Here is a 12313-nt window from a genome sequence, read left to right as displayed (position 1 = left end):
GGGAGGGAGGATGTGCTGTGGGAGTGTTGGCAGCTCATGTTTACTGGCTGATGGTCGATGTACAATACTATGGTGGTCTAGAGAACATAATCTCCCTTTCTGGCCACCCAAATGGACATAGAAAAGAGAGGGACTGCACACGTTTATTTACCTTTTTGACCCAGCCCAGCTGGTCATGTTTTAAACTGGCTGGGTGATTCTGCAGTTGGACAGGTGAAATCACCAGGTCGACTGTCAAACAGGTACGGTCAGGTAGCTCTACTGTAGGACAGGTATGAGCACTGGGTATCTACAGCAGGTATGAGCACCAGGTAACTACAGCAGGTAGGAGCATGAGGTGTCCTCATTAGGACAGGGGAGACCACTAGGTCTTTAACTACAGTTGTACAGGTGAGTTACTCAAGTATGAGCACTAGTTAACTACTGTAGGACAGGTATGAGCACCAGTTAACTAGTAGTAGGACATGTGGAACTACAGTTCCAGGTGAGACACAGGGGACTCTACTCTAGTCCTCTTTTGACTTATTGTGTTGCATCCATATTCCAACTATAAACCATAAGAAACATGTTACCCTGGATGGTGTGTGTCACCATATGCCACAATATGCCTATCCTAATTCCTGCGGTGGGGGTAGGAGATGCTGGTTAAAAAAAATCCAGTCCATTTACTCAGTCCATTTATAGACGCAGTTATCAAGCTCAGCTCTGAAACCATCTGGGTGGCTCCACCACAGATTATGTAGGCTATGGTCAGATGAATATAGGCTTGCCTTAGTAGCCTAGCACAAAGAGATTATTAATCCACAGTATGACACAGCGTTGGCTGTGCTGGATCTAGGGGCTGAGAGCTACATGGCTAGGAGTGACTTTAGAATATCGTTTTATGATGTTAATGCTACATAGTCACTCTGGACCTGTGTAGTCAAAAAATGTAATGTTAACGCAACCATTGTCCCCTATGTGTTGTGTACACTAGATCTAATGGTTACTTCCCACTCACCCCCTTCTGCGCTACCATTAAGGCTGTTGTTAAATCATTAAGCAGAAGCTTACAGCCAAAATAACTTGCAGTGATATTTTTTAGCTGCATTCCATTAATGAGCAGGTAGGGTTGAGCCACACTGCTCAAAGCATGCCTGCAGGTGGACTGCAAATTTGCTTAATGGCATACCTCCATTACTGCAGTAAATACAAGAAATCAAGTCACGTCAAGTTTGAATGTATGCCTAGTGTTTGCTCACAGTTGTACAATTACAGTTTTGCAACTGAGCCTGACAGAAAACGCATGTGAACAGGTTTGTTTACATTTGGTGTAGTTTGTCTGATGAACACATTGATTCATCATCGTCGTCATATGAAATCAAATTAGAAATGGGACATGTTGCAACTAATAGACCCTGATGCACCACTTTGTTTCTCTATAACTCATTAAACGTGCTTCCTGGTTTGTGGATTACACACACACACACACAACAACCTTGAGATGTGGGAGTTGATTCAATCCAACCAACCAGAGAGTTGTTGTCCTGCTGGCTTGACTCGTAGAACATGGCATTAACACTGGTCGGTTGGGGGTTGGATCCCCACTCAGCCCGCCCAGAATGACACCACACACACTCACATTATGTCACACACATTGGAGGAAACACCCACCAATTGTGGCATTTTTATTATTATGATGTCGTTTTTAAAATATAATCTTCCATGAGATGATTTTGTCCAAAGTGATTAACTGGGCTCAATCAAAGCGTCCAATAAAATTGGGTAACTACGTCAAATTCTAAGTGCTCCGCTGCGATGTTTCTAAAAAAAACAACTTCATAGAGTGCAGCCAGAGTAGTGATAGACTGCTGGTAAATATATCAGACCTCGGGTCTCTAATAGACGGAGAACAAAACGGGAAGGGAGCAGCACTCATTAATGACCCCATTACTGGAGCACTGTTGTGGGAGGTTGGTTACTGTCTGATGAAATTGAGTTTTGAAAACACAAACCATCTAATTTATCCATTGCCCTTATGAGAAACAAACACTCAAAATGTATGTTGAAATATACCAATTCAAATTATGCAATTGTATTAAGGCTAAGCCGATTTGTTTTTGCTGTAATGTCTAAAGTATTTTTGACTCGTATGCTGAAACCACAACACCAGTCAATTTTGCCCCAGGTAGGACCTGGATGGCAACCAATGATTCTTTGACTCATCACTCAGATATCCAATCAAGTTGGGGCATGTCAAAAATGTGCAACACCCACCAAAAACAGCTTGTTGGACTTGAAGTGTGTGTGTGTGTGTGTGTGTGTGTGTGTGTGTGTGTGTGTGTGTGTGTGTGTGTGTGTGTGTGTGTGTGTGTGTGTGTGTGTGTGTGTGTGTGTGTGTGTGTGTGTGTGTGTGTGTGTGTGAGATACGTAGAAACTAGAATATATGTAATAATGATTAATGCATCACAAATAATACACAGACTAACATTAGGCAATGCTGGTTAGTCAAACCGGCACCAATCCTGTCATGTTGTTGAAAGATGTCTATATTCTAACTTTGGCTTCTGGATCCACGGTTGGTAAATCATTGACAGTGGGTGTGGTGGCCCTCACCTCTTTTATATATTGTATTTATTTAACCAAGCCTTATTTGGCCTTTATGTTCTCCTTCATGGGTAGGGCAGACACAGCTCTGTGTCTGCCACCGGCTGGGACATGACTGCATGCATTCACCAGTGCATGCAGAGCTGCGGCAGAGCTGACGTCTGGATGAGATGTGTTGGGGGTGGGGGGGGGGGCACAGCCGGAAGTACATGATGTACAGTATACACAGATCACATGACACGACAGACGGGCACAGAGCCTGTATGAGTGTGTCCCTCGAGGCCACGCCCTCTTGTGACATGGCGGGAGTTGAGGTCTGAGTGGAGCTAAAGTTAGCAATTTAGCATTAGCAGCTTAAAAAGGGATATATGGTCAACTTGCCGCTTAGTGCACGAGTCCCAACGTGATGTAATCATCAGGGCTCTCGTGTAGGAGTCTTGTATCTGCAGCAGGGCCTTTATTCTTCCCAGCACACAGTTGTACAGATCACAAAATTCCCAAATTAGGGCTGTGCAATGAGAAGGCGAGAATCGCATGCAGACACTCGGTTGGCCAATAAATAGGGTTCACCTCGCCATGATAAACCAGTCACAGACAGGACTTTGTGTCCGATGTTAGGGCACAGCACACTGAAAACATGTGTGATTTACACCCTTTCATGCTTTGTATACATTGATACGGCAGAAACATAGTCAAGTGGTTCCCATCAGGTTTTGTACAACGGACCGGTCCACTAGTTGTATAAAATGTCCACGGACCGGTTGCGTGAGAAAGAGAAAGGCAGGCACAATGTTTTGGCAGCCTCATGCCATTATTAAAGATCTTCGTTAGTTATCATTATAATACTTTTTTAAAGTATAATCTTTATTTGAGTATTTTTTCAATAATCTTACATTTCTTCTGCTTGGCTCAGTCAAAAATGGTTGACATATTATTTACTTGTAGTACATTTTTCAAAGCTTTGACAAATGTCCCATGACTTGGACCATTAAATAACCTATAATGACTGTGAACCAAAGCCACATAATCAAGTAAGCTCATTGAAATGGTTTTCCATTTCAATGGCCTTCGATTTCCAATAACCTTTTTTTTCCTATATTCTATTTAGCATTAAACTATAACAATTTTAAACTGATGCTGACTTGCATTCAATTTATTACTAAATAACACTGTGTACTTGTTACTTCTTGGCACAGAAATCTTAATGCAGCTAGATCTGTATTCTATTTTTTGCTTATTTTTCATTCAGAATTTTACGGAACCCTTTTGTAAGATCAATTTAAACACAACGGCCCAGTCAGTCTCTGTGTAATTCCGTATCTCGCTCTGTAAATAGCTCAGTGTCAACTTTATAATCCAAGCCTCATCAATGGCTTCACACAGTGACCACAACGGCCCACAGTAGTGATGGGTGTTGTGTTTGTGTTTGAATTCATTCTCCGTGTCGTCCACAGTGAAGCCCTTCACCACCACCGTGAAGGAGATGCGGCTGCACCGTGACGACTTTGAGATGCTCAAGGTGATTGGTCGAGGAGCTTTCGGAGAGGTAAGAACCAGTAATAACGTGTCGAGCAGTGTGATTGGTTGAATGTCGCTGTTGGCACAGTCTATCGCCTCCCTGAGCTGGAGCTTATCAATGTTGTTGCCAAGGAGCCGGTCTATTTTCTATCTCTGGCATAGTACTTGTCGATGTTACCACACATTATTTACTAGTTGGTAGTACAATGTGTAGAATTTACTAGCTGACTGGTAACTACATGGTATTTGACGTTTTCGAGTTTGAGTTCAAACGGTTAGGGTATGTAAAACACATTTTTGTTTACTATTAAAGGTATTCTTAACCTCCGGTTCTCCCTCTCCTCTTCCGTCTCTGTTCTTCCTGTCTACTATTCAGGAAGTGCAGCCAGATTACGCTTGGCCCGCATTTCCTGTTTACAATGGACAAGGCTTCCCAGTTTCCTTAAGCTGTGTCTGTCCCCAGAAACTAGTTCAAGCATGATGGGTTGCTGGGCTGGCTGTTGGTTCCTCCTGGTTATGAGGAATTACTAATTGAGAGGAAATATGATGTAAATTACACCATTAAGTACATAACCCCATCATATTTGGCTGTTAATTAAAGTGAGCCTATTGAAGCTAGCACCGAGTTCTGTTGGTAGGGGTTCCAACCTACAGTTAAAATAATCCCACCTCCTGCTTTATAATAGAAGTCTGGGTTGTACTGTAAGCTAGGCAGCTCAAAGCTCTTAATTTGACTAAGGGCTAGCTAGCTTGGCAGTAGGCTAAGGGCTACCTGTGGCTAAGGCTAACGTCATGGGCTAGTCAGAGTTTTACAGGAGGCTATGGACTAGTATGCTCGGCTCTTCATTAGGGTGAATGGTAGCTAGCACAAAGGGCCTCAGGCCTTTACATCACACAAGTAGGATAGGTTAGTTTAGCAGAGGGTAATGTTAGGGTTGGGATTGTGTCGACTAGTGAGGATTCACCAGGATAAAACTACCGGAATTGGTCAATAATTAAACCATGGGACTGCTCTTTGATCTCACCTGTCAATCGTTTACCTAACCCCCCTCACACTCGGTTTAACCCCAACTCTGTTGTCTGACTTCAGCTAACAAACATATATTTCACCAGTCTTTATCGAACTAACAATTATGTACACCCAATTCTCGGCCGTCCTTTAGCAAGATTCCACCTAACCTCTCGTGTGTGTGTGTGTGTGTGTGTGTGTGTGTGTGTGTGTGTGTGTGTGTGTGTGTGTGTGTGTGTGTGTGTGTGTGTGTGTGTGTGTGTGTGTGTGTGTGTGTGTGTGTGTGTGTGTGTGTGCGTGCGTATGTGAGTCAGACAAGCAGGTCAGGCGCAATGAGTGTTCCTCTGTCCATAAAAGGAGAGAGAGACCAGAGAGGGGGCGAGAGACCTGCCATATATAATGGCAAACAATGCTGCAAGTGAGCAGGGATGGCTTCTAAAGCAACAGAGTGAGGAACAGAGAGAACCAAAGTGTGTGTGAGAGAGAGAGCTGGCCCCTTAATGTTCTTACCAAATGGAGAATAGTATTAAAGTGTTCTAGTGAAGATGAGTTTGTTCTAGTGATGAAGAGTGTAGTGGTGAAGAATGAAGTGTTCCTGTGATGAAGAGTACGTTATGTTGACGAAGAGTGCATCATGGTGATGAAGACTGTACTTGTGAAGATGAGTTTTGTAGTAATGAAGGGTGTTGCAGTGTTTCCCACAGACCAGGTAGCAATGTGTGGCGGATTTGTTGAGGGGGGGCGCGATTACCGGCTGGCGGAGTTGTTGGGGGGGGGGGGGGGGGGGGGGGGGGGGGTATTATCGATAGTAGAAAATGCGCGGATCATTTTCTTTCTCGTGTGTCTTGTTTTTCGCCCGTGCCTAAAACCGCCGCTGCTTATAATGCGTTGGTAGTTGGGTTGCGGGGGGGGGGGGGGGGGGGAATGAGTGTGTGTTTTGTTGTGATTGTGTTGGGATTGAGAGATTGTTTGTACTCATGATGTATGTGTTGTGTGTTACAGGTTGCCGTGGTGAAGATGAAGGAGACTGAGAGGGTCTATGCCATGAAGATCCTCAACAAGTGGGAGATGCTGAAGAGAGCCGAGGTAACACACACACACACACACACACACACACACACACACACACACACACACACACACACACACACACACACACACACACACACACACACACGGGTGCACAAGCTACCTGGTGCTGGCGCCCACACACCATGTTTGTAGTCCTCTCGGCCAGGTACCAACCGTACCCATAGTACTGACCATTGCTTCGTCACAAATAGTTCAATTTCTTTGTTGATCAGACCCAAATGTTTAAATGCCCTTATATATGGTGATGCAACACAAAAACATGCACATGCTGAGTCAAGAGTCCTTGAATTGTAGCTATTAAATGTGGATGTACTGCCAATGGTGTGTTGGCAGATAAAAATCAAATAAAGCAAATAAAAAGTCTCAATGTGTTTAAAATGGTATGCTTTTTTCATTTTGGAGCTTGATGTCATCAGTGGTGATGATGATGGGGGTGGTGTTGGAGGTGGGGATGATGGGGGTGGGGGTGATGATGGTGGTGGTGTTGGAGGTGGTGATGATGATGGAGTCCCTATGTTGTCTTTTCAGACGGCCTGTTTCAGAGAGGAGCGTAACGTTCTGGTCAACGGAGACAGCCAATGGATCACCGCGCTTCACTATGCATTCCAGGACGACAACTTCCTGGTCAGTACACACATTTAGTACACACTCTTAGTACAGTAACTACAACCACTGGAATACAGGACAGTTTTGAATTTCCTAAAACTTGCTATAATTCCAGTATCATGTGCAATTTCCTGAGGGAGCCTTCCCGAGGGTATTTATAAAGTTCCTATCTATCATAAGGAATATAAAGGCTTAGTCCGTAAACATAAGCCTAAACCTTTTACCCAACCATCACTTTATTTTCATGTATTTAGAAGAATGAGTAGTGTGACACAACGACGTAGCAATCATACTCAAACCTAAGCGTTGCTTCAGAATTAATGCAGTGTGTTCCTGTAGTATCTGGTGATGGACTACTACGTGGGCGGGGACCTTTTGACCCTGCTGAGTAAGTTTGAGGACCGCCTGCCGGAGGATATGGCTCGGTTCTACGTGGCCGAGATGGTCCTGGCCGTCCACTCCATCCACCAGCACAACTACGTCCACAGGTTCGGGTCCCACCTCACTCATTGCATGCCACACCTCCCTACAAAGACAAACTGCAGCCTCTGCGGCAACAGTGGAACTGAGAATAATAGCTTTAAAGTTTTTTGACTGTAAGGCCAATTGTGTGTCAATGAGGAATTTGATCCCTACAAAATAATCCCAACAATTTTTACTGTTTACCCTTCAAATGCACACTGCCTTTTTCTTACTATGAGTAAACTGTAAAGGCAAAACAAGGGTAGTACAACATCAAAGTGCCGTACCTAGTGTTTCAAGTTAGATATCTTGGTTTTTTCCAAAATTAAGAAAAATAATGTCATTTGTTTTTAATTAAGATGACTACATGTTTAAAAGTTTTCATTTTGAGATCAAAAAAAAAAATACCAAGGCAGGCCGCTGCCTTTTGGATTCAAAGATCAAACCAAGATACTTTGTGATAAATAAACATATTTCCACAAGTTTGTTTTGAGTCATGCCAAAAATTGTGAGTTATTGCGGTTTGCTTTTGTAGGGCAGTGCACTAGTATAGCTTTCACATGGACATGAACTTACGTAACACTCGCTGCACTGGGGCTACCAGCACTGGGGCTACCAGCACTGGGGCTACCAGCACTGGGGCTACCAGCACTGGTGCTACCAGCACTGGTGCTCCCAACCATAAACATTAGGCGCACCAGTAATATGTTTTGTTTTGTTTTTTACATAGATACTTTTTTGGGGGGTTAGCACTATAGCCATACATGCTGATTTTGATTGATTCAATTAAGGTTACTAAATAAATGGAATACAGAAATCAAAAAATCAAAAACACTCAACATTTGCTGGTACATTTGGCAGGACAGCTGATTGACGCCTGATGTTAGAATTACAGATATATTTAAATATTTAACTAAACGACTTCCATTTATGGAAATTATGCTTCCATAGCAAACAAGTTCAGAGGGCACAATGTAATACTGAATATTTAAAATATTCAGCAATAATAACCCATCTAAATTGGTACATACCCTTGGGAACACCCCTTTAAACACACAATAATGATGAACTGCTGGTAAATTGCTATCGCAAACAGATTCTGTCATTACTCTGTATTTCATTTTAACACGTCTCATTTAATGGACTTATTTATGATCCAACACAGAAAAACAAAAATAGGGAAATTAATCTGAACATGGCACATCCTGAGTGTACTATCTACCAAATGTACAAGGAAAGGACTGCAGCATTAATAAATAAATAGAAATGTTGCACCAGATGGGGAAACATTTCCACTTGCACAAATGCTCCCAATTATATTTCTAGGTTGCACAGATTCAATTTCGGGAGAATATGCGTCCAACACATTGGTGATTTCGATCCCTGTAATTGGCTACATGGTTTTGCATTGTAGTATGGGGTTGCAGGACAGAACAAAAACTGGCAAGGTCTCTTTGGGTGTGTCTTTTTCAACTTCCTGTTACAGCTTCCATACAGGAAGAGGCCTCTTCCTGGAGGGAATGTCCTCTGGGAAATGTAGTTTTGTTCTGGGCAGCTGTCCAGCTTCCTTCAACGATACCTCTCCTTAATATTACTACAGCAGTTTAATACTATACTTAATATTACAAGGCAGCATTAACCTTCTCTTACTATACCTATATATAACTAGAAGCTATTAACCCCCTCCTTCATATAACTATTATATTCTACCCCCTCCATAATTTAACTCCCAACAGATAAACCATCACTCTTATAAAATGACATATATATAGTTTATTACTCTATGATGTATAGATCTATATATTGTATTTAATTGTGTTCCAGGGACATCAAACCAGACAATGTCCTGTTGGATGTCAACGGCCACATCCGCCTCGCAGACTTTGGCTCCTGTCTCAAGATGATGAAGGATGGCACGGTAACACACACACACACACACACACACACACACACACACACACACACACACACACACACACACACACACACACACACACACACACACACACACACACACACACACACACACACACACACACACACACACACGAGTCAACATTACTGTCCAAACAAAGTGATCCCATGCTTTTCTGTCTCTCTTAGCCATCAACATAGAACTACAACTGTAATGGCCGCTCTTTGCTTCCAGGTCCAGTCTTCAGTAGCCGTGGGGACTCCAGACTACATTTCCCCTGAGATCTTGCAAGCCATGGAGGACGGCATGGGGCGCTATGGTCCGGAGTGTGACTGGTGGTCCCTGGGGGTCTGCATGTACGAGATGCTGTACGGAGAGACCCCCTTCTACGCAGAGTCCCTGGTGGAGACCTACGGAAAGATCATGAACCATGAGGTGAGCGCCCTGGCTGATAGTGGTGCCGTGCTAACATACTGTACTTAAACTAAACTACTGTTTACCAAGTCACATGCATATTACCCACTAGACACCTTACTGACTCCACTAATACTCCACCGGACACCTTACTGTCCCACTAACACATCTCACTGTCTCACTAATGCACCATAACACACCTTACTGTCTCACTAACACATCTTACTGTCTCACTAATGCACCATAACACACCTTACTGTCTCACTAACACACCTTACTGTCTCACTAATGCACTATAACACACCTTACTGTCCCACTAACACACCATAACACACCTTACTGTCTCACTAATGCACCATAACACACCTTACTGTCTCACTAATACACCATAACACACCTTACTGTCCCACTAATATACCATAACACACCTTACTGTCTCACTAATACACCATAACACACCTTACTGTCTCACTAATGCACCATAACACACCTTACTGTCTCACTAATACACCATAACACACCTTACTGTCCCACTAATATACCATAACACACCTTACTGTCTCACTAATATACCATAACACACCTTACTGTCTCACTAATATACCATAACACACCTTACTGTCTCACTAACACACCTTACTGTCTCACTAATACACCATAACACACCTTACTGTCTCACTAATACACCATAACACACCTTACTGTCCCACTAATATACCATAACACACCTTACTGTCTCACTAATATACCATAACACACCTTACTGTCTCACTAATACACCATAACACACCTTACTGTCTCACTAATATACCATAACACACCTTACTGTCTCACTAATATACCATAACACACCTTACTGTCTCACTAACACACCATAACACACCTCACTGTCTCACTAATGCACCATAACACACCTTACTGTCTCACTAACACACCTTACTGTCTCACTAATGCACCATAACACACCTTACTGTCTCACTAATATACCATAACACACCTTACTGTCTCACTAACACACCTTACTGTCTCACTAATGCACCATAACACACCTTACTGTCTCACTAATATACCATAACACACCTTACTGTCTCACTAACACACCTTACTGTCTCACTAATGCACCATAACACACCTTACTGTCTCACTAATATACCATAACACACCTTACTGTCTCACTAATACACCATAACACACCTTACTGTCTCACTAATACACCATAACACACCTTACTGTCTCACTAATACACCATAACACACCTTACTGTCTCACTAATATACCATAACACACCTTACTGTCTCACTAATACACCATAACACACCTTACTGTCTCACTAATATACCATAACACACCTTACTGTCTCACTAATACACCATAACACACCTTACTGTCTCACTAATACACCATAACACACCTTACTGTCTCACTAATACACCATAACACACCTTACTGTCTCACTAATATACCATAACACACCTTACTGTCTCACTAATACACCATAACACACCTTACTGTCTCACTAATACACCATAACACACCTTACTGTCTCACTAATACACCATAACACACCTTACTGTCTCACTAATATACCATAACACACCTTACTGTCTCACTAATGCACCATAACACACCTTACTGTCTCACTAATATACCATAACACACCTTACTGTCTCACTAATACACCATAACACACCTTACTGTCTCACTAATACACCATAACACACCTTACTGTCTCACTAATACACCATAACACACCTTACTGTCTCACTAATATACCATAACACACCTTACTGTCTCACTAATACACCATAACACACCTTACTGTCTCACTAATACACCATAACACACCTTACTGTCTCACTAATACACCATAACACACCTTACTGTCTCACTAATATACCATAACACACCTTACTGTCTCACTAATACACCATAACACACCTTACTGTCTCACTAATATACCATAACACACCTTACTGTCTCACTAATACACCATAACACACCTTACTGTCTCACTAATACACCATAACACACCTTACTGTCTCACTAATATACCATAACACACCTTACTGTCTCACTAATACACCATAACACACCTTACTGTCTCACTAATACACCATAACACACCTTACTGTCTCACTAATACACCATAACACACCTTACTGTCTCACTAATACACCATAACACACCTTACTGTCTCACTAATGCACCATAACACACCTTACTGTCTCACTAATACACCTTACTGTCTCACTAATACACCATAACACACCTAACTGTCTCACTAATACACCATAACACACCTTACTGTCTGCACTCACACACCATAACACACCTCACTGGAGCTAGCTCTCGTAGAGTGTAGGTTTCCAGGACAGCCTGCCTCTCCACGGAGCTCGTCCTAGTTGAACTGCTATTTAAAAACTCTTTCAATCTATGAAAAAAGCTCCCCTGGTGGTACAAGGCCCATTTACTCTTTCTTCTGGTCTTGTCACGTCATCTTTATTTATATGGCATGTGCATGCTACTTGCTACATATAGCGTTCTACATAGAGCCTGCTGCATATAGCATAGCATGCTGTATGGTCAAACTACATGGCCAAGCTACAAGTAGCATGCTACATTGGCAGGCTACATTATATACTATTCTGGAAAAAACAGCCATATTTGGAGTATAACCATACCTACCTACCTTGTACATGCCTCATTTGTCT

General features: G+C 42.5%; 1 protein-coding gene across 2 annotated transcripts in view; it reads left to right on the top strand.

Moving 5' to 3' along the window:
- The window catches only part of cdc42bpb (CDC42 binding protein kinase beta (DMPK-like)), a 38055-nt gene that overhangs the window by 2275 nt on the left and 23467 nt on the right, over nucleotides 1-12313 (top strand). The window contains exons 3-8 of one of the 2 annotated variants that reach the window (XM_084483493.1): nucleotides 4041-4132; nucleotides 6116-6199; nucleotides 6734-6829; nucleotides 7151-7299; nucleotides 9098-9191; nucleotides 9423-9623. In XM_084483493.1, the coding sequence (XP_084339619.1) occupies nucleotides 4041-4132; nucleotides 6116-6199; nucleotides 6734-6829; nucleotides 7151-7299; nucleotides 9098-9191; nucleotides 9423-9623 (716 nt within the window). Of the gene's footprint in view, nucleotides 1-4040; nucleotides 4133-5701; nucleotides 5721-6115; nucleotides 6200-6733; nucleotides 6830-7150; nucleotides 7300-9097; nucleotides 9192-9422; nucleotides 9624-12313 lie in introns of those variants that run through there. The other variant, XM_084483494.1, reaches the window with a different exon arrangement.

Source organism: Micromesistius poutassou, assembly GCF_964030765.1.
Source record: "Micromesistius poutassou genome assembly, chromosome: 19".
Classification (NCBI taxonomy): domain Eukaryota; kingdom Metazoa; phylum Chordata; class Actinopteri; order Gadiformes; family Gadidae; genus Micromesistius; species Micromesistius poutassou.
Note: the sequence above shows the minus strand (reverse complement) of the source record. Positions and strands in the feature narration are given on the sequence as shown.